Source organism: Xenopus laevis, chromosome 3S (assembly GCF_017654675.1).
Source record: "Xenopus laevis strain J_2021 chromosome 3S, Xenopus_laevis_v10.1, whole genome shotgun sequence".
Lineage (NCBI taxonomy): Eukaryota > Metazoa > Chordata > Amphibia > Anura > Pipidae > Xenopus > Xenopus laevis.
Genome location: NC_054376.1, coordinates 536046 through 552534, shown reverse-complemented (window position 1 = coordinate 552534; position 16489 = coordinate 536046). Strand labels below are relative to the sequence as shown.

Below are 16489 nucleotides of genomic sequence, written 5' to 3'. Positions count from 1 at the left end.
AAATGTCCAAATTATTGCACTTCTCTTTATTTTTTGTTACATCAGGAGACAGAGTGAGTTGAGAGAGCACAGGACCCAGTGGATCAGCGCCAGGGGGGGCATGGAATCTGCTAGTGGTGGGGGTCAATTATTTTATAGGAGAAACCAACCAACATATCGACAACATCCCACCAATCAGTGAATCCCACCCTGTGATGTCATCGTTGATATTCCCGTGCTGATCATACGGGATTTGTCTTTACAATTCCCCCTGCCCCCACGACTGGTTCTGTCAATATCTCAATATAAACCCAATAGGGTCCCACATATGTTTATATAGGGGGTTTATCTGCTCATAGCGGGAAATGATGTCAATAATGGGAAAGAGGCGGAGCACTTATTTACCGACCAATACTGGGGATAAGTGGGGCAACATCACTGATTGGAGGGGCAACACATTTTTGGTTCTGGATGGACAATGACTCTCATATCCCGGTGACTTCACTTTATGGCACTGTATGTTCTTAAAGTGACAGTGTCTGCAGTTGCTCCATTGTGATTATTATAGAATAGCTAGAATTTGGGGGGTTTGCGCTGAACGTGATAAAATTATGTGCAATGGGTGCAAACCAGCGGCACGTCTGCAATGCTACGAGGGGAAGGTTGTGCAAGGGTTGGTGGGTAATAAGCGCAAGTGGGGGAGGAGCACTGGAGGAATAACTTGTAGCAGGAGAAAGTTGCACCAAACATGGAGGAGCTTTGGACCCGTATCTTTCCAGGTAGAAATCATGAAAAAAAACAATAGACAACTTGTGCTCAAGAGTTGGACACAAGGACTTGGAGGTCTCGAGCTCCACAGACCCATGTGGGAGCCTTAGGGTGGGCTCATAATCAGGGCACATTTGGGCTGGAGGGAAACCACTCTCACTCTTGGCACTTTATTTGGGCAGCAGAATAACCCCCAACTTATACTTTGCAGATGTGTGATCCTGGCAGCTACTGAACCAATAATGGGTCACAGACCAAAACCCTTGAGGGACAACCTCAATGATGATGATGATGATACCATCAAGTCACTCCCTCCCAAGCAATTTCTTTTCTGTTTTGGTTTTATCTAAGTTAGGAGATACCCATTGCTTTCTCTACCCCGAAGGTGAAATTACGTGACCAAGTGCCGTGTCTCTTCATCATGATGTTTCTTTTCCACTGATGGGGTCATAGTGGCACCCATCGAATACCCAACAAACCTGCTCACTCCCATCGCTCAGTCCACTGAATTGCCTATTGTCTTAAGGTAACAATGGTGTTCTACAGTGTAGCATAACAACAGGAAGACAAGATTGATCCCGGAGATGTTACTGGTCCCTAATAATCACATGATACAGATGATTGTCACTCCTGATACATTGTATCCCTGGCGCACAGCTTCCCTTCCAGAAGAAGGACCCCACAATTTCAGCGCCGTTGCATCAATACCCCCATGAAGGTTCAATTTCAACAACAGGAGAAAGTTCTTGACACAAACAGAAATAAATCCCTGGGACGTTTGGCGTCTTTTCTCCATGGCTTTTTGGGTGGGAACTCGGCTTCCCACACATTTCGTTCCCCCTCACTCTTTGCATGACTGCACGCTCGTAGAAAACTGGTGATTCCAAAAAAATATCTATACAAAAAAAGTTGGGTGTTTTCTTACAAAAGAGTCTCCTATCTACAGGAACCAATAAAAATCTCTCCTCTATATACAGCGAAACACACGACTGTGAAATAAAATATGGAAAGTGAATGGCAGCTCTTAAATAGACGTTTGGCTCACGGCAGAAACGTGAAGAAGAAACTCCTCCTCCTGCGCGTGCGGTTTGTTCACGTGCAACGTGCTGCGAGTTCAAGGGCTCTGGAGGGGTCCGCTCAGTACCAAAAAGTCCGGAATATATTAAACACAAACAGAAGTGTCGGCAGGATACATGAAATTCTGATAAAGCTTTTCCAACCCGTGTCCCACAGAATTCCAAGCGCCCCCCGTTTCATTCGGTACCTGGCAAAACCATGGTAATTTTGTATCACAGTATCACAGTGACCATTATACATATATATATATTTATATCCGTGTTTAAAATCTCTCTATATATTTTTGTGCTGCTGTAATACTGGCTTCCATGATGATGATGATGACGACGGTGATGATGAAGAAACCAGGCTTAGGTGCCAATGTCTCTGAGCAGCAAAGTCTCAGTTCATGGAGGAAGTGGAACATGTCGAGTTGCTCCCATGGTTCTACAGTGTTGTGTCTAAATATTGTGCTGGCTTCTATGTATCAACCTGACCAAGTCATGATCCTCTTCATTCATCATCTGAATTCTCCCTTTTAGGGTTCCCCTTCTCCTCTTCCTCCTCCCTGATGGCCTGGATTTGTTCTGAACTTTTGGGCAAATTGGACGGCTCGTTCTTCAGCGCGTCCTCCCGTTGCTCTTCCTCAATTACTTTTTTCCACATTTTATGGTTTTCCATTAAATGGTGAGTGATGTGGCAGTAAATTTTCTGCTTGCACTTCTTCTTTTCTGTGGAAATAAACAATAGGAACATTTTTAAGGTGGGATTTTTCTATGTCCCCTTGAGCCGAGGGGAAGGAATCCTTCCATTACATTTCTGCAGAAGAAATAAACTTTCACTGGAATTTAGATATATTCTGCCAAAGTGAATATAATGGAATCAAGGGACTCCCCCCCCCCACATACCAAGACTTGGCTATGGGCATTGAGAGGTTGCCTCTATTATTGGGCATAACATGGTGCCATTAAAGCTGGTTATGATCGTATAATGGTACCAGTAGGATTGGAAGTGGTGTCAGTTACATAAAGATATAGCCGGGTGCCAACTAGAATTGGCTATGAGATACAACTGCGGGCATGCAATGGTATCATTACATTTGGTTATGGGCATACGGTGATACCACTTGGACTGGTGATCAATCGAATACCTGGTATTGGTTCTACTGCTCATATGTGCTGGGAGACATTATGGAAAATAGGAATTCCCTCTTGGCAGATTTCTATATCAGAGGAACCTTCCAACCTTGGAAGCCAGGATTTTAGGGAGGGGATCCAGATGAGACACTCGCTCAATGGTGACTGGAGATCACCAACCACAAACTTCTACTTCCCTCCTGGACAAACCAAGAGGAAGGTCATCTGCATATTTGGTGGCCTGGTCAGCGAGGACCATATCTCATTCATTTATTGGTGTAACCAAACAACTACCAACCAAACAGGACCTGAACCACCATTTTCTGTTCAATTAGGGACCTTTATTGCAGAAAACATTTTAAAAATGAAGCTAATTTATTTACAGCCTGCGAGACTCTTGTGCAAAACATCTGTAGCCCCCCAAAGCTCATCTACCCCTCACAAGAAGGAAAAAATGCACTTCAAAGAGGATATAATCAACGTAACATAACATGGGGGTAAGAAAGAAATGCATGAGAACATTATGGTGACTGGTGTAATTGTTGGCCTATAGAGTAGAGTTAATGGTTAGCAAATCATTAGTCAGGGGCTGAAATAATGAGCAAGGTATAAGAGGGTAACGTAATATTGTTTCCTTACCCTTCCCTGAATTACTCCCCCATAAGGCATCTTTCAAACAACAGAAGATCTGAGATGACATACTTGCTAAAGACTCTGAGGGTTCAGACGACTCTTCCTCGGTGGTGTCTTCATCTTCCTGATCATCTGTGTCTTCAGAATCGTCGCTCTCGTCCAGCCATTTCCCGGGAATCAGTCCGGCTGAGTCGTAGGAATGGCACAGGGGTCCCACTATGTGAGTTATGAAAGATTCCTGTAGTTTGGCAAGTTGGGGGGCTGAGCGATCCATAAAGGGGCTTATGGGAAGCCCAAGGCTGGATTCCTCGTCGCCCTACACAGAGGGTGAAACACAACATCTATCTAAGAAGAAATTCACTTGGATGGCAAGGCCTCCACTCGCTGTCTCTAAGAGGTCAACCTAGCATGAAACCAGAGCCCATCTCCTTTAGCTTCACCAGGTTCCTCAACCTAGGTAGGTACTTTCTGCTCATAGGCTGGTGGGGTCAGTTGTTGAAGGAGGACCTTAGACTTTAATGGAAACCCCTCAGGGACGGGGTTTGCTAATTTCATTGATCTTAGTGGGGGACACTGGATTACCAGGTTTTACCCTTAGAAGATTCACCCTTCAGTTTAGTGTATTTTCAGCAAATTCTTTTGCTGTGTCCCCAAAAACAATTGGTACAAAGCCCCTCCCATCAATGCCCCACCCAGTCACAACTAGCATTTATGTCAAAGCAACACAATCCAATACAGTTCCAGGATAATTAGTTTGGTTCCAACAGGTCCACTGACCTGTTCATAAAACTCATTGACGATTCCTTCTGTCCACTTGAGATGCAGATCTTTGCACTTGGCCGGCCCATTGATATCGGCTAACTTAATGCACATCTGGCAAACCAGCAGACGGTCATTCTCATTGGACCAGTCAATTCCTGGACCCACCTCCTCATTCACCTGATAAGAGAGAGAGATGAGTTAGGGTAAATCTAGCCAGTAGTGCATCCCCCCTGCAAATAGTATGGTCCAATAGTGGTTCCATTGTAGCCCAGAAACTTGAAGTTTGTTTAAAAGCTCTTTATCTAAGTTGAGGTGCACCCCCAAACCCAAGTGATTTTGTTATCATCACATTTCTATTCCTAAAAAGTTAATAGCACACAGGTCACTTTTGAGTTGTGCCCCCCACCCCATTTTTTAGTCACCCAACACAGAGGTTACTGACAAACATCTTAGTTAGGTGACCCTGCCTATAGTTTCCCTCTGAGAGTGCAGCTGGTACAGAGTAGAAATTGGTTATTTGTGTAAATATTATTATTTTGGTTCCAGTCACTAGATGGTGCTGTTGGGTAGGATCCCCCTGAGAGGTTCTACAGCAGGTTCTCCACGGTGACATTTGTAGGATATGTCCCTAAAAAGTCTTTCTCTCTCTCTCTCTCTTTGGCTGGTGAGAAGTCGGAAGATGCCAGGGCACCTGAGGTAGCGAGGGGAGTGAATAGGGTAGAGTGCTAGGTTATATTTGTTGGGCTCACTGTAGGTGGTGAGAGTTAGTGGTAGGCCAGTTAGATGAGCAGTTGAGGCTCAACAAGGAGATAGAGTGGGGCCTCACCATATATGGGACCCAGTAGTAGAGGGAACTACCTTGAACGCAAGTCTGGACCCTGTGCTAAACGTCTGTAGGGTACAGCACCCCTGACCTGAAGGAAGAGGCAGGAAAGTAGTAGGCCGGGGTTCAGCAGCCCATGGAAGCCTGGTTCTGTTTTATAGTATTCAATTAGTTCTGGTGGCTGTGAAGAAAGAGTTCAACAGTGTGTGGCCCTCCAGTTTATTCACTTCTAACACGTGTAGTGACTGTGTACACAATTTCGATAATTAGAACCGAGTGCCATGTTACAAGCTCGTCTATTTCAGGAATGTACCACATGCAGCTGCCTAGTTGTAATTCCCAGCATCCCCTACAGGGAAGGGCAACCAGTTGGACCCCTGTTGCTACAAATTCTTACTTTGGCATTGAATTCTGCCAGAAAATCAAAGTGCTTTTTCAGGTCTGTGGCCAAGATGGCTTCAATCACTAGAAAGCGAAACCGCTTGAATTCCATGTGGTCCAGATTTACTAAGAAATTGTACTCAGGCCTCGACAGGAACAGATTCCAGGCAGCAGCTGCGTGATGGTTCTCCAGAACAGAGCGGTCATTGTACAGGACTGCCTACAAAAACAGGACACATATAATGGTACTCATTGCTACTCTCACATATATTGGTATGCCCCAGGTTATATCAAGTAGAATCCCCCCTACTCATACATATAGTGGTATGCCCAGGTTATACCATTTAGACTCCCCCCTACTCACACATATAGTGGTATGCCCAGGTTATATCATTTAGACTCCCCCCTACTCACACATATAGTGGTATGCCCAGGTTATATCATTTAGACTCCCCCCTACTCACACATATAGTGGTATGCCCCAGGTTATATCAAGTAGACTCCCCCCTACTCACACATATAGTGGTATGCCCCAGGTTATATCAAGTAGAATCCCCCCTACTCATTCATATAGTGGTATGCCCCAGGTTATATCATTTAGACTCCCCCCTACTCACACATATAGTGGTATGCCCCAGGTTATATCAAGTAGAATCCCCCCTACTCATACATAAAGTGGTATACCCAGGTTATATCATTTAGACTCTCCCTACTCACACATATATTGGTATGACCCAGGTTATACCATTTAGGACCCCCCACTTCCTGATTCATTTGGAACCTGCATTATTTCCTGTCAGGTGATCAGAAGATTGGCAGCTAAAGGGAAAAGCTGCAATAAGGCAATACTTGTGCTGATTGGATGGGCTTCTCTGATTGGTCAGTATGTAGCCCAGGAGAGGTGAGTAGGTGAGTAACAGGTATAACACACTGTGTGTAACTAGGGGCGGTACCTGGGGTGCGTTAGTGGCAACTAGAAATGCGTTGGTTCTCCCCGGATGATCGTAGTCGTGCATCGCCGCAGCCACATACAGGGCCATGAGCTCCAGAGAGGGAATGTTCCCGGACAGACACCCGTATGTATCATCAGAAGGATTGTACATCTTGGAGAAGACGTAGCCCATGTGGCCGTGAGTGATTCCGCTGTCGGAGTCTGGGGGAGGATACACAGTAATCACAATACACGTGCGCGCGTTTAGAATGTCAGCTCTTTGGGACATTAGATCCCTGAGGGGCACATACCTGAGTCACTGGCTGAACCCTGCTCACTGACTGCATTGTGGAGCCCCGGGATGGCCTGAGTACTGAGGTACCACACCGCGTGTAACACGTCTGTAGCGTGAATCCGATTGTGATCTGGACACACAAAGCAGAAGAGACCAATGAGGGGCGGGGCCACCACATAATGACCACTCCCACACTGGCACAGTGGCGAGGGAATGGACTTCCAGCTGTTGGCACAGGGTTGCCCACATCACATGGGGGGGTACTTACATGGAATATCCCGGTATCCGCTCTCCAGCGCATGGAAATAGTTCATGAATTCTCTCAACGGGATCTTAAATGTTTCCAACAGACCCATATCCTCGAAGAGTCGGTACGACACCTACAGGACACGGGAGGGTCCAAATAAGCACATGATACACACAGGCCCCCACATGCCCTATTGCCCCCGGCCCCTACTCACCTGACTGAGAATTCGGCCACATTTCTGCCCCGTCTTCTCCACTAAGTCAAAGATGGGAAAGTTCCAGTTGTTGATCTCTCCCATGAGTGGATCTAGATCTTCCATGAGTAGAGGTTCCGGAGCCACAATGGCTTTTTCCTGTGAAACAAACAATGGGAAACATTAAAGGGGCAACTATCACAAAAATGTCAGAGTCGGAGTCAGATTTTAATTGATAATTAGATCTTAAGCCGGCCATAGACGCACAGATCCTATCGTGCGTGGAGAGTGCCGACGTCTTCTGTCCGGCGGAGATCGATCTTTTGGTCGATCAGACAAGTTTGAGTTTGACCCGACCGATTCCGCCGGAGCCCATTGCGCATCGTAATCTGATCGTTCGGCCGTACGCCCGAACGTTCAGATTACCCTCGATATAGCCATGCTCGTTAATGGCATATCGGGGAAAGATCCGCTCATTTGGCGATGTCGCCAAATGAGCGGATCTTTGTGTCTATGGCCACCATTATATATCTTCTCGGGGGGCTCCCTTTCCTAGCAGATGTATTAGATCTCACTCAAATAACTGATTCCAGCACAAAAATAAAAATCTAACAAAATAACTCCGGCACAATTCCTGCATGTAGAGAGACAGGATTTGCGGTGATTTTAAAAGAGTGCTAATATATCTTCTACGCCAATTAGTTCCCCCAAAGGCTTTATTAGACCTACCTGTCAATCAAAATCTGACTCCAACTCCTGCATGAAGAGAGAATGTAGAGAGACAGATGCTGAGGGGGGAGAGTTAGAGGGGCTTTATTATTTGAGAAATTAGGAGTCCAATGTACTGGCACATTCTATATGTCTCTACCGCATTCCTGAAGTCACTAAGTTCATAACGACCAATAGATGGGAGGTTACTTGCCTCCGAGTGTATCAATGGGTGGAGGGCGATGGCTTCGGGTTGGAACGACGTTGAATCTGAGCTTTTTCTGGACGCCGTTAGATCCTTGGCGCAATCTCCCTCGTCGTCGTTCTGAAGGATGTCGCTGCTGTCGCTGTTGTTGGTTTCGTGGGTGCTGTCGTAGTCAGAAGTTGTGTGAGTTGGATCATCTAGAACACAAACCCAACTACTAATTGTCACATCTAAACTGACACCGTGTGAATGGGAAGGGGAGAGACTCAGCAAGCAGAGCAGAGACGTGAGCAGAGACGTGAGCAGAGCTTCCGTACAATGGAGATGAGGGGTTCAATGGCAACTTGCAGTTGGTCACAATCTCAAATGTTAATGAATAGCCCAATATAGAGTACACAGTATATTTTCTCATACAGGAGAGGTGAGCACATTATATACCCCACCCTCTGCACCCCACTTGCTACAAATACAAGGAACAATTGCCCACGGCAAGGGCAGAAGTACCAAATTACCTGTTCTGTGCTGGGAATGCGGCACCTCGCTGGGATCCAATGCGCCATCACTGGGATTCACAAGACTGTAGGACCGCCCACAGCTGCAACGCAAATTATACTTCCTGTTACACATTGGTGCTGATATTTGCATATTAATTAGCCACGGTAATAAGCTCCTCCCCAATCAGTATGACTGACAGCTCAGGAAGCATTGGGGGTGGGAGCACTGGGACACAGAGGGGAGTGGTTACATAGACAAGACCAGGGGGCACCTGTAGGGGGCAATAGAGAGAAACACACAGTATACAAAAGAGACTGCTTTGATCTCCTGTATTCTTGCACTGGAAGGGAGAATGGAACCAAGCAATGCAGTGCAATGGAACCCTTACCTAGTGCACACAAGGGTGGGACCCTGGAATGGTTCGGGAATCTCCGGCGCACTCTTGGATGAAGTCAGTACCTTATGGGGATTGGGTCCCAGTCGGTTCAGCTCAGAACAATCAGAGAACTGCACCGGCACCGTTTTAACCGTAGGGCTGGCGGCCGGCGTGCCCTGGATTGGAGACTGGCACGGAGACGTGAGGGGGGAAATGTTGGGAGGGATACCTTCAATAAAGCAGCAAATGGTACAACTGTCATTCCGAGGAGTAGCGCCACCCCCTGGGCACGGTCACTTCTAATCCCTGGGACTGAGGCTGCAGCAGCCAATTATAATGTCTATTTGCTCTCCTAGACACCCCTCAAAGCCCCACTAAAAGGTCAACGTGTGATTTGGGGTGAACATTTATTTACTCCCCTACATATTCTTGGAATTATGCCAGATACATCCTTGTTATGAGCTAAGGGGGCCCAGTCTGAAGGTCAGTTAGGAGGAGATTTGGGGTGAGTGATTATTTGTACCCTGGGTACCCCTGGAACTATAGCAGGGTGACACCCCAATGTTTCTATATATCTGTAACCTTGTTATGAGCTAAGGGGGCCCAGTCTGAAGGTCAGTTAGGGGGAGATTTGGGGTGAGTGTTTATTTGTGCCCTGGGTACCCCTGGAACTATAGCAGGGTGACACCCCAATGTTTCTATATATCTGTAACCTTGTTATGAGCTAAGGGGGCCCAGTCTGAAGGTCAGTTAGGGGGAGATTTGGGGTGAGTGCTTATTTGTACCCTGGGTACCCCTGGAACTATAGCAGGGTGACACCCCAATGTTTCTTTATATCTGTAACCTTGTTATGAGCTAAGGGGGCCCAGTCTGAAGGTCAGTTAGGGGGAGATTTGGGGTGAGTGTTTATTTGTACCCTGGGTACCCCTGGAACTATAGCAGGGTGACTGTTACCCCCAATGTTTCTATATATCTGTAACCTTGTTATGAGCTAAGGGGGCCCAGTCTGAAGGTCAGTTAGGGGGAGATTTGGGGTGAGTGCTTATTTGTACCCTGGGTACCCCTGGAACTATAGCAGGGTGACTGTTACCCCAATGTTTCTATAGATCTGTAACCTTGTTATGAGCTAAGGGGGCCCAGTCTGAAGGTCAGTTAGGGGGAGATTTGGGGTGAGTGCTTATTTGTACCCTGGGTACCCCTGGAACTATAGCAGGGTGACTGTTACCCCAATGTTTCTATAGATCTCTAACCTTGTTATGAGCTAAGGGGGCCCAGTCTGAAGGTCAGTTAGGGGGAGATTTGGGGTGAGTGTTTATTTGTACCCTGGGTACCCCTGGAACTATAGCAGGGTGACACCCCAATGTTTCTATATATCTGTAACCTTGTTATGAGCTAAGGGGGCCCAGTCTGAAGGTCAGTTAGGGGGAGATTTGGGGTGAGTGCTTATTTGTACCCTGGGTACCCCTGGAACTATAGCAGGGTGACACCCCAATGTTTCTATATATCTGTAACCTTGTTATGAGCTAAGGGGGCCCAGTCTGAAGGTCAGTTAGGGGGAGATTTGGGGTGAGTGCTTATTTATACCCTGGGTACCCCTGGAACTATAGCAGGGTGACTGTTACCCCAATGTTTCTATATATCTCTAACCTTGTTATGAGCTAAGGGGGCCCAGTCTGAAGGTCAGTTAGGGGGAGATTTGGGGTGAGTGTTTATTTGTACCCTGGGTACCCCTGGAACTATAGCAGGGTGACACCCCAATGTTTCTATATATCTGTAACCTTGTTATGAGCTAAGGGGGCCCAGCCTGAAGGCCAGTTAGAAGGAGATTTGGGGTGAGTGCTTATTTGTACCCTGGGTACCCCTGGAACTATAGCAGGGGGACACCCCAATGTTTCTATATATCTGTAACCTTGTTATGAGCTAAGGGGGCCCAGTCTGAAGGTTAGTTAGGGGGAGATTTGGGGTGAGTGATTATTTGTACCCTGGGTACCCCTGGAACTATAGCAGGGTGACACCCCAATGTTTCTATATATCTGTAACCTTGTTATGAGCTAAGGGGGCCCAGTCTGAAGGTCAGTTAGGGGGAGATTTGGGGTGAGTGTTTATTTGTACCCTGGGTACCCCTGGAACTATAGCAGGGTGACACCCCAATGTTTCTATATATCTGTAACCTTGTTATGAGCTTAGGGAACTGGACCCAGTAGGGGAACAGAATTTTCCTTACCCTGCCTCCTTTTTGGATTCACATGGTTTGTGTTAGAAATGACAAGAGACGGAGAGAAGGGGCGACTTTTCAGCAACAGGGAGTTGTGCCAGGAGTCGGGGTTACTGCTGCCAAAAAATAAGAGGGAGATTTGTTATTAGCAGAGAATCAACCCCACTGCCACTGAGTGACCTACTCCCTCTGGTAATGGGGCAACAATTCCTCCTAAAACAGAATCACCAAACACCCCTATAATGTTCAGGAACCCTATGTTATATCGCTCGCACCATCTAGTTGCACCCCATTGCACCAAATGCCCCAGTGCGTAAGTCTCAGTATTATCTGTGCACCCCTGAACACCAAGAAGAACAAGGAGTTTGGGTCACACACCCTTTACCCCTGCGCCAGGAATCACCTTGATAATGACGGGTCTAGGGGTTTGATGCTGCCACTGCGGTCCCTCCTCACCGGGGCAGGTTCCAGGGTGGGCATTCCGGTGGCAGACGTCGTCGTTGTCCATGTGGACGAGACTCTCCGCAATAAGCCGGTCGGAAGACTTCTCCGTAAGCGCTAGAAGCAGTGAGAGAGATTTCATCTGTAGATTGAGGCGGACACTGAATAGCATCTCTAAATGGCACTGAATGGCATCTAACTGGCACTGAATGGCATCTAAGTGGTACTGAATGGCATCTAAATGGCACTGAATTGCATCTGGCTGGCACTGAATGGCATTTAAGTGGTATTGAATGGCATCTAAGTGGCACTGAATTGCATCTCTAAATGGCACTGAATGGCATCTAAGTGGCACTGAATTGCATCTAACTGGTACTGAATGGCATCTAACTGGTACTGAATTGCATCTGGCTGGCACTGAATGGCATCTAACTGGTACTTAATGGCATCTAACTGGCACTGAATGGCATCTAACTGGTACTGAATTGCATCTGGCTGGCACTGGATGGCATCTAACTGGTACTTAATGGCATCTAACTGGCACTGAATGGCATCTAACTGGTACTGAATTGCATCTGGCTGGCACTGGATGGCATCTAACTGGTACTGAATGGCATCTAACTGGTACTTAATGCATCTAACTGGCACTGAATTGCATCTGGCTGGCACTGAATGGCATCTAAGTGGTACTTAATGGCATATAATTAGTACTGAATGACATCTAAGTGGCACTGAGTGGCATCTTACTGGCACTGAATGGTATCTAACGGGTACTGAATTGCATCTAACTGGTACTGAATTGCATCTAACTGGTACTTAATGGCATCTAACTGGCACTGAATGGCACCTAACTGGTACTGAATTGCATCTGGCTGGCACTGAATGGCATCTAACTGGTACTTAATGGCATCTAACTGGTACTGAATTGCATCTGGCTGGCACTGAATGGCATCTAACTGGTACTGAATGGCATCTAAGTGGGACTGAATGGCATCTAACTGGTACTTAATGGCATCTATGTGGCACTGAATGGCATCTAACTGGTACTGAATGGCATCTAAGTGGTACTTAATGGCATATAATTAGTACTGAATGACATCTAAGTGGCACTGAGTGGCATCTTACTGGCACTGAATGGTATCTAACGGGTACTGAATTGCATCTAACTGGTACTGAATGGCATCTAAGTGCCAGTGGTAATATCAAGTACTTCACTGTGTAAGGGAAACCCTATGGCAGCTCCTGTTGGGTTCCATGTGCCCATTGGCATTACGTGATGTTGTGCCACTTACCTTGGGTATAGTCATCTTCTCTCCTTTCTCAGACCCTTCCTCGGAGTCAGAACACGTGTAGTTGTCATTGAAGGAGACGACTGGGCTGAGCCTGGGCTTGTGGATGGGCTGGAAGGTGAGTTGGGTGCTGAGCAGGTTACTGACGGCCCGTAGAGAAGTGCACACGTGGGGGGGTAACGAGGGGTCGGCTAGAAGATCTGTGATGAGCCCGTGAGCTTCCCCCATAACAGCGATGTCTACAGTGATACTGGTCCCCGAAGACTGAAAGAGACCAACGGCACAGGATTAGGGCCGGGGGTCGGCACTGGAAGGGGCACAGATTTCCATTAATCACCCTTCCTTGTGGTTATTGCCCCACTGTATACAGTAACGAGAGACCAATCCCCCCATGTTTAATAATGGCAAGAATAAGCCCCATAATAACAGGCAGGGGTCCCTTATGCCATAGGCTTGGTGTCATGCACCATTGTGCCCCCCATAATGCACTGGTGAGACGTCGCAACTGCCAGTTCCCAAATAAAATAATAATAATAATAATGGGTTAAACCCTGGGCACCAGGAGAGGCAGGTCTCTGTCAGCAGTGGTCAGTAAAGGGTTAATGCAGGAGGCAGTGGGGTAATTAGCTGAGAAATTCTTTCCCCCCGCTGAATTCACCCCAAATCTGCCCCCCAGCAGTGAGTGATGGGACTGAGCTGTGGGGGGACCGTTTCTCTCCCCGGGTATAAAAGTGCATATCCCCCCTCCCCCCTTTTAGTCGCCCCCATAAATATCCTGGGGGTCCAACCTGGGTCTCTGTCCTTCCTGTGACCCCCTCAAGTCTAACCACAAGAGGGGTCAGTGACCCCCTACTCTCAGCACAGACATTTGTCTCCCAGAGGAGTCTTTCCATATGTACCGGACATCCAAGTTAAAAATACATGAATGTGGCCCCTGTCCAAGTATCACCCCCCCCATGCAATAATAATAATAATAAAGGGGACAGAGTGAAAGAGAGTACAATTCAAAGGTAAAGAGCCACACTCACACCAATCACTGTTTGGTGATTTGGCACAAAGGTTTTTGGGAACTCCCAAAATGGGAACATTCCCATGCCTAAATTGTGCCAATTGTAATAATATTACAAAAGGGGCCAATTTCACACACCCACATACAGGGAAATCAATCAGGATTAACAATTTTTACACATGTGATTCCACATTTGTTGTGTATCTAATTAAGTGCCCATGTGGATTGGCGTATGTGGGTGAGACTACACAAAAAGTCAAGGATCGGATTAAGCAGCACAAGTCCAATATTAGATGTCAGTATATACATCTACCGATACCGGCACATTTTGCAGAAGCCAGACACACAGTGAGCCAACTAAGATATCGAGTGATAGACAGTGTGGGCCCTCTGAGACGTGGTGGAAACAGAATACAGTTATTAAAGAAAAAGGAAATGAAATGGATATTAAAATTGGGAACGTTGACCCCAGGGGGACTAAATAGAGAATACACTCCCGAAGTATTTATTTGAAATGGTGTTTCTTAGTTATAGGTTCGTGCGGACAGTATAACAAGACAAATTTATGTAATATAAAAGGTTTCTATTGAATAGACATAGTTACAATTATTAAGCAATTTGTTATATTTTAACATTTAAACTCAAAATTATGCATTCTTTTATGTTTCTAGCCTTGGAAGTACTGGTGTCCTGATAAAGGTTGACATCCAGAATTCCAGTAACAGAACGTAATATGTGAGTCCAAGAAAGAATGTTTTTAAATGTCATGATACTTGTTATTAAGGACTACACTATAGACACACATGTTTTATTGATCTCACTGAACTTTAACAAAAATTTTTTCAAAAATTTTTATACTAATTTATATAATATTTATAACACTTGATGGATCATGGACTTTTATCACGGATGGACACACTATGGACTCTGATCACCTATGGATGCTTTATGAGCAACACAAGAAGGATTTTAAACACAGATTTTACACAGTTTTTTACTATGTTTAACCGAGACTGCTGGGAAATGAGTCTCGTTAAGGGGAGTGAATTACTAATTGGTAACCACTCCCCAGAATCACTTAGCAATCACCTATTTATACACGTTTGTTATACACATTGTTTGGCTTGATAAAGAGCTGGTATAGCTCGAAACGTTGCTGATGCACGAATAAATATCATTTATCACAGAACAGAGTGCTGCTGCAGTTACTTCAATCCAAGAGTGAAAGAGAGTGGCCCCCGCTGTGGCCCTATTGTATCTCTTGTTCTGTTTGCATTCCGCTAAGCATGTGACTTGTAGCCACGCCCCAGTGCTCAGTTACAGCAGCTTGTCCTCACTTTATGGCAAAGGACTTTATAGGGGCAGAAGTACAACCGCAGCCAAAAACCAGAAAAAGAACTTTATTAAGAACTGAGAGATTTCTGTAACACAAAAGTGCACATTTTTGGTTCGGTTCAGTCCAAGGCAAATACGGATCAGAAAGGGGGGGGGGGCAAGCTGAGACTTGGCTCTGACCCCCAGGAAGACTTTGGATAAAGTGTCAGCCCAAGTGTCATTGAGAAGTTGAAATGATCAGAACCAGGACCAGTGTGGCTTTACCCAAACGCTTTGAGGGGGAGAGAAATGGCCCAGAACCATCTGGTAATGGGACTGTCCAAGTCTTTATTCCAGTCTAACGGAATTGTAGGTGGGGCAGAAGCAGCCGTCCAATCAGTCAATCAATCCATCAGTCTCAATATCCACCAAGAGCTCCAGGCCCAACCCAAAGGAGAACCATAGGAAGAAGGTTGAGAAGATGTGGATGAAACCAAACCTTCTTCAGATCCCACCCATTCTCTCTCACAGTGTGGGGGGAGGGGCCTCAGCAAAGCAACGTCAGTTACATCATGGGGTTGCCAACAAGAGCCGAAATGTGCCCAAATCTAGAGCTCAGCAGGGGGTGGCTTGGGTCCGATGAGCCTGTTCTGAGACTCAGGGAATTGTCACATGTTTAGATCAGTCTGGAGGCAAAATATGGAACTGGAAATGATGTCACAGTGATGTCATTTATTCTTGCCAACCATCAGCTACAGGAAAGGAAGTGACATCACACTGACCAAATACACAGCATTTCCTCCTGCTAAACCAGTGACTGCCATTGAGGGTTCAACCTCTGCTCAGCCCCCCCCCCCTTAGCTCATATGAGCCACAATAATATCTATGTGAGCAAATAAACATTGACCCCAAAGCGAGCCCTAACTGTCCTACAAGCTGGGCTGCCCCATGTATCTAGGAGAGCCCCCCACTAACTGCTCCCCCGGCCATTGCTGCACAGTTTGGGGGTCACTGCTCTGATGGTAAGAAAGGAGGTGACATTGCACCCCAGCTTTTCCTCCCTCTCTGATAGAAATGAAACCAAAAGTGATGTCACAATTACTGTAGAGAGTGTGAGTAACTACAGTCACTAAACTAATGGCTTGGGGGTTACAGGAAGAAGCCCATTAAATAAAAAGAGGATTTCCCCTTTAAATCTCATGAAATCACTGCTATTGGGCAGCACTGGGGCCC

General features: G+C 46.3%; 1 protein-coding gene across 5 annotated transcripts in view; it reads right to left on the bottom strand.

The window, feature by feature from the left end:
- The window catches only part of LOC108712511 (cGMP-inhibited 3',5'-cyclic phosphodiesterase A), a 71920-nt gene continuing 55431 nt past the window's right edge, over positions 1–16489 (bottom strand). Inside the window, exons 3-16 of one of the 5 annotated variants that reach the window (XM_041587835.1) lie at positions 12937–13197; positions 11607–11761; positions 11213–11316; positions 9001–9217; positions 8630–8712; positions 8127–8314; positions 7226–7363; positions 7033–7144; positions 6781–6894; positions 6492–6691; positions 5555–5758; positions 4350–4511; positions 3579–3888; positions 1–2534 (exon numbers count right to left, since the gene is read on the bottom strand). In XM_041587835.1, the coding sequence (XP_041443769.1) occupies positions 2317–2534; positions 3579–3888; positions 4350–4511; positions 5555–5758; positions 6492–6691; positions 6781–6894; positions 7033–7144; positions 7226–7363; positions 8127–8314; positions 8630–8712; positions 9001–9217; positions 11213–11316; positions 11607–11761; positions 12937–13197 (2466 nt within the window). In that variant the 3' untranslated portion in view covers positions 1–2316. Of the gene's footprint in view, positions 2535–3578; positions 3889–4349; positions 4512–5554; positions 5759–6491; positions 6692–6780; positions 6895–7032; positions 7145–7225; positions 7364–8126; positions 8315–8629; positions 8713–9000; positions 9218–11212; positions 11320–11606; positions 11762–12936; positions 13198–16489 lie in introns of all 5 variants that reach the window. The other 4 variants (XM_041587833.1, XM_041587838.1, XM_041587836.1 and 1 more) reach the window with 4 other exon arrangements.